At 50.8% G+C, this 12,211-nt stretch overlaps 1 protein-coding gene across 1 annotated transcript; it reads left to right on the top strand.

Moving 5' to 3' along the window:
* Positions 1-788: 788 nt before the first annotated feature.
* Positions 789-12,082, top strand: LOC129563342 (protein 4.2). Its single transcript, XM_055437184.2, is given in 10 exon segments — positions 789-929; positions 1,713-1,890; positions 2,475-2,613; positions 2,911-3,014; positions 3,542-3,598; positions 3,601-3,780; positions 5,200-5,499; positions 8,309-8,463; positions 9,540-9,673; positions 11,459-12,082. Coding segments are annotated over 10 exon segments (1,551 nt in total). The 3' UTR covers positions 11,622-12,082.
* Positions 12,083-12,211: the final 129 nt, after the last annotated feature.

The raw sequence follows: 12,211 nt of genomic DNA, 5'->3' as shown, positions 1-12,211 counted from the left end.
CTTTTCTACACTCAGGTGGCTCCTGAGTGCAGCGATGGGAAGTGGTAACACCCCGACCTCTAACCTCTAACCATAAGGATGGCAGTGTCCCCTGCCATCACTCTACCACCTGGATTCGGCTCAGGTAGACCCCAGGCATTTGGATTCAAGTTAGAACCAGATATGTGCCCCGATGCTGGGAGGGCGGCTTGCCCTTCCTACTGCAGCAGCCATGCTGCACTGAGATGCCCCCAGGTGATCTGGCCCACAGTAGGAACACTAATGGTGCTGGGTGCCCCACACAGTTCTGTCCAAAAGTTAGGTGGGCCAGATGCTTCTGAATAAGTGAGGCCTAGGGCATTCACACCAACCCCAAAACTCCCACCAGCCATAGAGGCTGCAGGTCCCATCAACAGTGGGCCTGATGTGGTACTGCAGACAGCAAGCTACCGTCTCCAGTCCTCTGCCAGAGCTGCCCCCGTCTAGGGCCCCAGAAGTTTTTTACTCACGAATGGTCCCCTCCTCCCAGAGTGCAGGGGACAGTCCCTGGAGGAGGGTCTGAGTGAGGAGGGGCAGACAGTAGCATCCAGCGGGGAGAGAAATGACAGGAAGGGGTCCTCCCTCAGGTCACAAGCCAGCGAGGACTAAAACTGACCTGGGTTTCCTTGAGACCTCCCTCTCCCTGCCTCCTCACCCCCAGCCCTGGCAGGTAGCTTAGGTCCCTGGGAAGAAGGGGGTCAGTTCCATCTTACCTGTGGTTTGGGGATAAGGCAGTCAAAGGAACTTGTTTTCATTTCTAAATTATTCCCATGAAGGTGGCCTGGTCCTTTCCTATTGTCCTTCAAAAGTTCTCTCACAGGAGTAATGTGTTCTCTCTTTCCTTATGTGGCTCAACCCTCTCCTCTGAGGAGGTGGTGAGGGACAGCGCTAGCCTGCGAGGAGGAGGAAACGTGGGCCTCAAGGCCCCAGGTGCAAACACTCGAAGAATCAGGGCCAGGCAGACCAAGGAACAGTGAAAGCCTCCAGCGAGGGGCAGCCCTCCTGCTGCTCTCGTGTCCTGAGTTTCATTTGCCACTATGGGCTTCCCTGGGGGCTCACAGAGTAAAGAATCTGCCTGCAATGCGGGAGACCTGGGTTCGATCCAGGTTTCAACCCCTGGGTCAGGAAGATCCCGTGGAGAAGGGAATGACAACCCACTCCAGTATTCTTGCCTGCAGAATCCCATGGACAAAGGAGCCTGGGGGGCTACAGTCCATGGGGTCACAAGAATCGGACACGACTGAGCGACTAACACTTTCATTTTCATGGCTCACGAACCCCTGCTTCTGAAGGACTTGTTACAAATGTTTCCCAGACACCATCCCAGTGGGTGAGGGTGGAGCCCAGGAACATGCAGGTTTAACAAGTTCCAGGTGATTTCCATACAGGTGATCTGTTCACCATGCCTGGAGAACTTTGATGAGCACTTGCTACGGGCGTACTAAGTCACTTCAGTTGTGTCCGGTTCTTTGCGACCCTATAGCCCACCAAGCTCCTCTGTCCGTGGGATTCTCCAGGCAATACTGGAGTGGGTTTCCATGCCCTCCTCAAGGGGATCTTCCCCACCCGGGGATTGAACACATGTTTCTTTCAACTCCTGCATTGGCAGGCGGGATCTTTACCATTAGCGCCACCTGAGAAGCCGGAGCCCTCCCTACTCACCCCCATAAACATCCACACATTTCCCCAAACAGCTGCACGTTCTTAAGGAGAAGTTCGTCCTGCTCACTGCGAAGATCCAGACTATGGAGGAAAGGGCCTTGCTGAACAAGCGCCGGGACAGTGCGCCCATCCTGCGACAGAGGGTCACTGGTCATGGGAGGCCCATGTACGAGGGTCAGGCCTGGGTGTTGGCAGCTGCTGCTTGCACAGGTACAGAGCAGACTTGCCTGCCACACCCAGGCAAGTCACCTTGGCTACCGCACAGAGTGTCTGCCTTGCTTCTTGCATTGCCCGGTCCCCCCTGCCCCGTGACATCTCCAAAAGCAGCCACTGCCTCCACTCCGCAGCATCCCCCACCTCCACCACACCTGTGCCTGCTTCCCATGCGCCATCTGGCCAAGACGGCTTTTCCCCAGCCACTCCTCCCAACCAACTTCTGCTCCTTTTCCCAGATTCAGCAAAGCTGGGCCCATCTGGCGAGCTCTGCTCCCAAACTCCCCAAAGCTCCTGCCTGCCTCTGCCCCGGAAAAGCCAGTCCCAGCGCTCTGTTGAAGCCCCCCGCTGTCCACTCCACCTGCTGTGTATCTTGTCTGTTTCTCATTACTTGGCCTGCACGTAGCCTAGGTCGGGCGGGTGTCAGCTCCCGTGCCCCTTCTTTCCACAATGTCACCTGGCATTTAGGACCATGAAAGTGCCCGGTGTCCAGAGGAGACACTGAGAACGCTAGCCATAGACCCCATCCCCCGCGTCCCAGGCCTCTCTGGTGCCCTGACCCTCTGCCCGCTTGCCCGCAGTGCTGCGAGGCCTGGGAATCCCTGCCCGTGTCGTGACCGCCTTCACCTCCGCCCAGGGCACCGGCGGGGGCCTGCTGGTAGACGAGTACTACAACGAGGAGGGGCGGAGGAATGGAGAAGGCAACAGAGGCAGAGCCTGGTGAGAAGCCCAAAGGGGATGCCTGACGTCCCAGACCTGAAAGGGCTCCAAACCCGCAGGCTCTCATCCACGGGAACTCCCCGCCCCAAGCAGCCCTGCTTTGAATAGGCCTTCCGGATTCTGGAAGGCAGGATTCCGAAGGTCAGGGTGAATGTGAGATGCACGCCCCTTCCTGGGAGTGTTGGAACCACTCGTCCGCAGTGTCCTCCCAGCCACTCAGTATCAGCTCTGTCATCTCCAGGGCTGCTTCCGGACTTCCCCCCCCCCCCCCAACTTGTATTGTTCCCTTTGCTTCAGGATCTTCCAGACTTCCACGGAGTGCTGGATGGCCCGGCCTGCTCTGCCTGAGGGTTATGACGGATGGCAGATTCTATACCCAAGTGCTCTTAAAGGAGGTGAAGGTAAAGCCTGGGGTGGGCCTAGGACCCCTGGGTTACACAGCGCTGCAAGAGTACAGGGAGTCCCTTGGAGAGGAAGCAGGGGCAGCAGGTGTTCCATAGTGGGTCTGCAGCCCCTAAAACAGAAGGGGTGGCAGGACTGATGGTGAGCAGTGGGATGCCGGCCCAAGGCCCCCCAGGAACAGAACAGTCACAGAGCCAGGCACGCAGGAAGTGCTCAACAAAGGCAGCCTGCTCCTGTCATGTCTGCGCTCAAGCTGGCTTAGGAGCTCCCATGTCCTCTGTAACTCTGAGGTCTCGTCCAGCTTCTGAGAGGGCGCCTGCCATAGACCATGACCAAAAAGCTTTGTCACTACAAGTGAGCCTCACCTCCTCTGTGCCCTCAGAAACCCTGCCTAGTGCCCACCTCTGACCTTGATTCCAGCAGAGGGGCAACAGGGCGTTAGGATGGGGACAGAGGTTTGGCTGCTCTGACCGAAGCCAAGGTCTGGCTGTGGTTCCTCTCACTCACTGACGTTTCTCTCCCTCAGTCCTGGAGGCCTGTGATCTGGTCCCAGTCAGAGCGGTCAAGGAGGGGATAGTGCAGCTGAGCCTGCAGCAGCAGACATTTTTGCCTCCATAAATGCCTCATGTGTGGTCTGGAGGTGCCGTGAGGACGGGACCCTGGAGTTGACTGACTGCAACCCTAAGGATTTTGGCAATAATAGCACCGAGAATGTGGACGGTGACCGCCGTGAGGACATCACACAGAACTACAAGTATCCTGAAGGTACCAGGCAGTGGGGGTCCTCTCAGGTGGCTCAGAGGTAAAGAATCTGCCCACCAATGCAGGAGATGCCAGTTCGATCCCTGGGTCGGGAAGATCCCCTGGAGTAGGAAATGGCAACCCACTCGTTTTCTTGCCCAGAAAAATCCCTTGGACAGACTGAACGGATGCAGTCTGTGGGATTGCAAAGGGTTGGAGACGACTGAAGCAATTTAGTATGCACGCACCAGGTGGAAGAGGGCCCCAAACAGCAACAGAGGGAAAGGAATGGGCCAGACACATGCAGGTCAGGGAGACGTGCTGTCCACTCCCCATCACATAAAACAGGACTGCTCAACCTTGTTTGACTTTACTCACATTTTGGACCAGATATCTTTGCTCTCTGGGAGGCTGTGCGACCTGGGACATTCAGAAGCCTTCCTGGTCTCTCTCCTCTAGATGCCAGCCCCTCCTCAACCAGCACCACCAGTTGTGACAACCAGAAATGTCTCCTGACATTTCCAAATGTCCCCTGGGGGCAAAATTGTCCCCAGCTGAGAACTACTGCTATAGAACAGAATACTTAATACCAAGCCCAGGTGACTTCCCTGGTGGTCCAGTGGTTAAGATTCTGCACTTCTACTGCAGGGGGTTAATCCCTGGTTGGGAAGCTAAGATCCCATATGTCACATGTGGCATGGCCAAAGACAAAAGAAAAACCAAGCCCAGCTGCCAGGAAATATTCTCTGTCTCCTGCTGTATTCCAACACTCCCCACCCTCCCTGTGGATTCCCCTCCATATTAGTTATTAGAGTGCCCCGCGGCCCTGTCCTCCCATTTGTCCAAACAAGAAGGCCTGCACTGTTCTTGAGCCGCCCAATGGCACCCTCACCCCCATCTCCTCATCTCCTTCCCCGTTGCCTGCAGGTCACTCAGGGCCTCATCATCTCTTTTCTAGAGGATTATAGTAGCCTCCTAACTGGACCCCTGCCTCCAGTTTCCCCATCATTATTCCATCTCTAACTTACAGTTTCCAGAGTGAGCTTCCCAGGACACAGATATGTTTATGTGACAGAATATTCCTGCTCCAGAATATTCCATGGCCTCCATTTCCCTTGGAATAAGTCCAAACTCCCTCACTTAGGAAAATACAAGTTCCTGCAACTTGGGCAAAAACTAGCTTTCCCACCGTTCAAGGGGCAAATTCACAGTACTTGAAGAACTTGACCCCTGAGTGACTTGGAAGAGACACACTGTATCTGTGGTGAGTTTGTCTAACACAAACCTTTCTTTTAACTACACGTGGCGCAAGAGGTTTGCAAGGCTCTTGTGGCCTTGGGCAATTTGAGCAGTAGTGGGTCAATGAACCTTAATCCTGAGCTTTTATTAGAAGAGTCTATACCTGCTGGGTAAGAGGCCTGCTTTGTTTATTCCATTCTTCAGGATCTTCTCAAGAAAAAGTGGTGCTGGAGGAAGTCCAGAAATACGTAATGAAACACAAGAAAGATGGTGCCATCTATCCTCCTTGTTGTGAGACTGATGATCCTCTACATCTCTTTTTGAAAGCACCGAGTTCCCTAGCCCTGGGAAAGAATGTAGAGTTCTCTGTGAACTTGTTAAAGCCCAGGGACCAGGAGAAGGAAGTGCAGCTGGCAGTTGGGCTGCAGGCAGTGTCCTACAATGGCGTCCTTGCTGCCAAGCTCTGGAGGAAGAAGTCTGTCCTTACACTCAGTGCCAACTCAGGTAACGCTCTGGGGCCCCTTCCCAACACTCTACACACCCAGCTCCCACCTGTATGGCAGCAGCCATCCAGCAACCCCTGCAGATTTGAAGACATGGTTTCTAGTTCCTGATGGGCTCGCTCGCTCTCTGTCTCATTCACTACATATTTACTGAGCTTCACACAGGAAAAACAAAACCCACAATTCTGATTGTAGTCGTTTGAGTCAACAGACTGTGGAGCAGGGTAAGAAGTGTTTGACGAAGTAAGCACAGTACAATGGTGGATTAGCATCTCTCCCAGGCAGGAGCAGGCTGCCCCCAGGTAAATCAGGCTGCCCTGGGTCTTGAAGGATGAGTAAGGCAGTGTCAGACAGAGAAGTGAGTCATGGGCTTTCCAGGCAGAAGGGACATATGCCCAGGTTCTTCCTCCTCCTTGAGAATCTTATGTAATTGATCTGGAGCCGGATCCAGGCACTGGACTTTTTCAGAGCTCCCTGTGTTATTCTAGGGTTGAAATTCCCTGGACTAGAGCAGCTAGTTCTGCTCTAGTTCTCATGGAAAAGTTCTCCAACTTTGCTGCATGTAAGAACCAACTGGGGGAAGTTTGATGCTCACCCTGCACCCCAGACCAATTAAGTCAGAAACTCCACAATTTGACCCAAACATCAAAAATATTGTTAAGTCCCTGGGTGACTCCAATGTGCAGGCAAGAGAATCAGTGGAATAGAGCTTGTTTACATGATTGCAGCTCCCTCCTGACTGGTCCCCCTGCCTCCAGTCTTTCCACCGTGTTCCCTTTCCAAGAGTGGGAGGAGTGGAGTGGGGGAGTTGCGTGAGAGCCAGACTGGGCCAGATCTTGAAGTGGCTTATAGATGCTGCTCAAGAGTTGGGTTTTATTCTCTGGGCAATGCGGAGCTGGTAAAAGGTTTTAACCAGAGGAGTCAATGGGATTAGAAATTCATTTTTGAAAAAGAACTTTTGGTAGAATGGAATGGAAGGGGTCATATTAGAGTCATGTATCTCAGCCTTGTCTGTATGTTGAATCACCTGGAGAATTTTAAATATACTGATTCTTAGGTTTCTCGGTCGGAGTCTGTTTTAATTGACTTGGGGTGTGGCTTGGCATTGGGAATTTTTAAAGCTTCCCATATGATTCTAATGTGTATCTCATGTGTATCCAACAACCACAGATTAAAGTTGGAAGGTTTTGAAAAAATCGAAGGACAAAGTAAACTAGCAAAACTTTTCAAATGAAGTCATATTATAGAAGTGGGCTAGATTGAACTTGTGTATGCGGCTAGAAGGTGCTTCCAGTTTGGATGAGCCTCTAAAGTAGGGCCAATGGGAAAGAACAGGTTTGGGGAGAAAGATGACGCGTTCTGTTTGTTGCATGTTGGGTTTGAAATCCCAGAAGACATCTGAGCTGTGATGGACAGTAGGCAGCTGGAAACCTAAACCTGGTATTTTGGATAAAGTCCTGGATGGGGGCAGGGGCGAGTGGGGAAGGGCTGAGAAAATGAGAGGGTGAGGAGGAAACCCAGGCAGCACCAGCGTGCAGGCAGCAGACAGGGAGACCTAGAGGGAGAGACTAAGTCAGAGAGGAGGAGGGGGAGCCCAGCACGGCCAGCGGAGGGGCTGGGAGAGGTCAGGGCGGGGAAGCCTCTACTGACAGGGAGGTCGGTGGAGAAGCAGTAGGATCCTGGGGCTTAAACTGACCGAGAGCTGAGGAGGTGAGACAAGGTACGCAGTCCTTCCTGGAAGAATGGATGGAAAAAGAAGAGAGGCTGGGTGGCAGACGGGGACACTCGGGAAAGGGAAGGTGTTCTTTGTTTTAAGATGACAGAGAGCAGAACCTGCTTATATGCTGAAGAAGAATTAATAGAGAGAAAAAGACAAAGCCTCAGGAGAGATGGGTTATAATCGATGGTGCAACCTCTGAGGAAATGAGACACAACTAGAATAATTACAGCTCACATTTACTGAGCACTTATTTTCGGCAAACATGATGTTAAGTGTTCTGTATGCATTATCTCATTTATCCTCATAATGACCTTATGAGGCAGGAACCATTATCATCCCGCTTTACAGATGAGGAGACCAAGACACAGAAAGTTAACTAAACTGCCCACAGTTACACAGCTAAGCAGCGGTGGCGTTGGGATGGAGCACTGATCTAAAAAGCAGAGGACAGGATCTGCGCACAGAGGGGGCCTCGCCCTGGAGGCAGTGGCGAGGAGGGAAGCTGGCTTCATTTTCTCTGCAAACGGGAAAGAACAGAAGCAGAGAAGGGGAGGGGACCAAGCAAGCGTATATCCAGCCGTGACTGGGTGGCAGGTCTGAGGCCAGCACTTAACAACTGCCTCATGAACCAGAAGCCATCCCGCCAGGTAGGTGTCACTACTAGACAAGGGGACTGAGGCTCCACTTGTCGTCCACAGGGCCCTTTCCAGAGCCCTGTGGAGGCGGTCTGCCAAGTGTTGTGCCCATGGTGCTGATGCTGGTCTTGGATGGGTTGCTCGTTGTTTTATTTTGGCTGCCCCTGGTCTTAGTTGCGGCATGCGGGCTCTTGGTGGTGGAATGTGGGAATTGTTGTTTCCTGACTGGGGGTTGAACCTGGACCCCCTGCCTTGGGACCACGGAGTCCTAACCACTGGACCGCCAGCCAAGTCCTTTTGGGTGGGTTCTTGAGCGAGTTCCTTCTGAAATTGCTGTGAGGAACGAGGCATCTTTCTGGCGTCAGTGAGGCCCTGATTCCTGGGAGTCATGTGTGAAACCACTGCTTGTCTCCGGGGCACTCCTGGTCCCTGACTCCCCCTGTTACGTGTTTCAGCTAAGAAAATCTCTACCTCCCTGTTCAACTCCAATTTTGAACAAAGCCTGCCAGAGAATAGCTTCCTCAGACTCACTGCCATGGCAACGCACTCCAGCCTTACCTGCTTCGCCCAGCAAGACATCGCCATTTGCAGACCACACCTTGCCATCGAGGTTGGCACCGGTCCTTCCCCAAGTCGCTGTGTTTGCTGCTATTCAGAAAGAACAGAGCCCCTCAAGCTTCAGAGCAGGTGACCGTGCTGAAGAAACTATCAGGAAATGCTGGGTTGAGAGCTCCTTCTCTTGAAAGAGATGATTTCTTATAGATGATACTAAGATTTAAATCTTTCCACTTTAAGTAAAGGTTTCTAAAATCGGAGTCTTCTCAGTGGCTGCCTCCAAACTTACAAAGATAATAGCCTACGGTCATTTAGCACTTTATACAAAACCAGTGTATTTTCACGTTTTACTTCTTTGAATACAACAGCCCTGGGAGGTGAACTCTTCCCGTTATTCAGATGAGGAAAGAATCATGCCTACAAATCTTAAAAATGGCCTGTCTTAGAGGCTTAGGGCTCTTAGTCCAGTCCTCTTTCCACATGTGTACTTGGACCAAAATGAATGTGACTTGGTCTCTGCCCTGGAGGGGGTTACAGTTGGGCAAGGGTGCCACCACATGTGGTCTATGTACCAGCTTTCAGAGGAGCAAAGTCACTCTGGCACAAGTGAAGTAAAGAGGCCTATTTCCGGCTGGGGGTTTGGGAACACCTCATGGAGGAGGTGGCATTTGTGTCAGGCTTTGAACAATAGGTGAGCTTTCAGTGCAGAGGAGGGAGAAGGCCATTGCAGATGGAAGACTGAGTAAAGAGGCCCAAAGGAAGGGAGCCTGGGGGCTGTGCTGGGGCTGGGAAACTGTCCACAGAGGCTAGGGTGGAGTCAGGGGTAGGACAGATGAGCCCGGGATAGATTGGGGTTAGATTGTGACGGGCTCTGAAGGCCAATCAAAGCTGAATTCTGAAGACAATACGAAACCATCCAAGGTTTCCAAGTGAAGGAAAGGCACCATCAGTGTTGTCAGTGATGGATCAAGGCTGAGAGGACATTCAGAAGACCACGTAGAGGGGAGGGAAGTCAGCAGTCGAGTTTAGGTGAGGATGGTAGAGATAGGAGAATAACCAAGAAAGGGTTCAGGACGGTAGCCAGGAGGGGAAGGCGTGACTACAGCTCTGTGCTCTTGGGATCCCCCATAGATGCCAGAGACAGCAGAGCAACATCAGCCCCTGATGGCCTTGGTCAGCATCCATAAGCCCCTCGATGTTCCCTTGGAAGACTGTGTGATCTCCATCTTCGGAAGGGGGCTCATTCACAGAGAGAAGAGCTACAGGTAAGAGACCACACGCTTCTCATCCCACAGAAGTGTCTCACCCTGTCAGAAAGGCAAGAACCTGGGCTTCCCTGGTGGCTCAAATAGTAAAGAATGGCAGGAACCCAAGACTGATGACACTCTGTTTGCTATGTCCATGAGGACAGAGCAAATACCTGCCAGAGTTGAACTAAAAGATCAGGGCCTCTCTCACCCTGGGGCCACCAATGTTTACTGGGTACAGGAGAGAGGGGGGCTTTGTGCCCCTTGGGCACCTGATGCTGGCTGAGGCCCTGGTCATGCAGAGAGGGCCTGAGGATTACTGATGAGCGCAGGTGAGGGGGTTAGGGAACATCACAGGCAGGAGTCGCACTCTACCAGTGACAACACAGCACAGGATTTCATTTCCACATCCCTTTACTCCTATTCCCTACTCCCATTCTCTCAGATCCTTGTCTTAGTATGTGTACAATGTGTACTGTTGCTTCTCGAGCCTGTATTTTTAAACTATATAAATGTCAGGTCTAATTCATTTCACTCAGAACAGTTTTTCACTCACCCACAGGTCGTCCATTGCTTCTGTTACAAATTCCTCCGTCACGTATACCCCTGCTTCCCACCACACCACTCCACAGTGCCTCCAACTCTCAGACACCGCAAGTACACACATTCCCTTATCACCTGCTTGAAAATGTGTGTGTCGGGGGGTAAATACACAGGAACGGAGTTGCTGAGACATGGGATAAGACCTGGTTTGACCACATGCTACCAGATTGGTTTGTAGAATAGCTGCAGTTCCCTCCAGCAGTACTTGACAGCTTCTATATTCTTACCATTCCTCCATTCTTGGCAATACGCAGTTTTCTCTTTTAATCCAGTCTAACAGGAATAAAATAACATCTCATCATTGTTTTAATTTGCAACTCTTCATGTTTATTAGCCTTTTCCATTTCCTCCTCTGTATAGTTCCTTAACTTTGCCCACTTTTTTTGCCGTTCCTTTTTTCCTTGTTGATCTGTGGGTATATATATACACACATATATTCATACACACAAACCCTGTATAATCTAGGTTATTAGCACCGTTTTGGCTTTAGATGTTGCAAGTATCTCTGTTAATCATTGCTCCTTCTCTCGTCAGGTCCACAGCATCCTCCACTAAACACACACATACAGTTTAGAGTTCACGATGCCTATTCCTACAACCCCGAGGTCCCTGACAGGTTGTGTGGTTGTTGAGCCACCACCTCAGCCTCAAGAAACTCAGTCACTCTTGGCCATAAGTTGACGGAAGGACTGCCAGCATTTAACCAGACTTCTGTGGTCTCCCAGATAGATTGTTAAGATAAAGCTTCTCAAAAGAAATCTGCACTATGTGCTCAGTCACCATATGAAGGTCCACAGGTAGACAAGAAAGCTGCTGATAGGCCTCCAAACAGCAGCTGCCGGCATCCTGACGTCTCAGTATGCCCACTACACCCGCTGCAGTTAGCAACGAGGATTCTAAAACCATAGTTTTCACAAGCCTACTATTACCAAGAATGGGACCAGACTGAAGTCACAGGTGATGAAACAACAGATGCAACCTGGAAGCCCTTGGAATAGGATGTTTCTCTTCTCAACCATACAGCTGCTCACCATGGAGGCTCCTGCCTTCCACCCTCTTCCAACCTCCTCTGTTTTAACAGCTGGGTACTTACATGTTTATTTCTTCAGGGTCTGTAAGCAGGTAAGCATCAGATTCACTGGGACCAGCAAAGGAATGGCCCTGAGACAGAACTAGGACGTTTCTTTTCTTCTATTTCAGAGTGAATTCGGTGCAGCCCAGAAACACTTTGCGCACCCAACTCGAGTTCATGCCAATGAAGGTGGGGCACCAGAGGCTCACTGTGGAAATGGACTGCAACATGTTCCAGAACCTAACCAACTTCAGAACTGTCACGGTGGTAGCCCCTGAGCCTCCAGCTTAAACTTCCAGCTCCCGCATCACGTTCCCCAACCACCTCCTCAATCTACAATCTAAAACCAAGCATGCTGGGAAGAGAAACTTTGCTTATCAGACAAATGATTCTCTGCTCAGGTTAAGCAGGAGAGGACCAAGAACAAAACCAGATTCCCCACCTCAAAAAAACTTATAGTCTCAGAAATCAACAGAAAAAACACTCATTTCTGTCACCCCAGCTCAAGGCATCTATGAAGACTAGTTGTCTTAAAATAGAAACTATTGGGCTCGAGGAATTTTTTTAAAAAGCCTTTATAAAGGTATTCAGATAATTAAGATTTTTTTTGAGTTCAGGGTTTTTCATAACCATTTACTATTCATCAATACATACATTAATTTATAGGTAAGGAAAATAACCTAATATTTAAAGCACTCTTGTATTTCTGATGAAATGGGACAATATTAAATAAAAATATGATTTTTAGACAATCCTGATTATACTAGTCAATGCCATCCCTGACCATTATCCTTAAAGATCCAAAGATGACTAAAGAAAGTTATAAAATACACAGCATAAGACCTGCGTGGAGAATGATCGTCAATATTTAGCTATGGATA

The sequence above is a fragment of the Moschus berezovskii genome, chromosome 9 (assembly GCF_049115385.1).
Source record: "Moschus berezovskii isolate FMDL1 chromosome 9, NW_MosBer_1.0, whole genome shotgun sequence".
Taxonomy (NCBI): domain Eukaryota; kingdom Metazoa; phylum Chordata; class Mammalia; order Artiodactyla; family Moschidae; genus Moschus; species Moschus berezovskii.
Note: the sequence above shows the minus strand (reverse complement) of the source record. Positions and strands in the feature narration are given on the sequence as shown.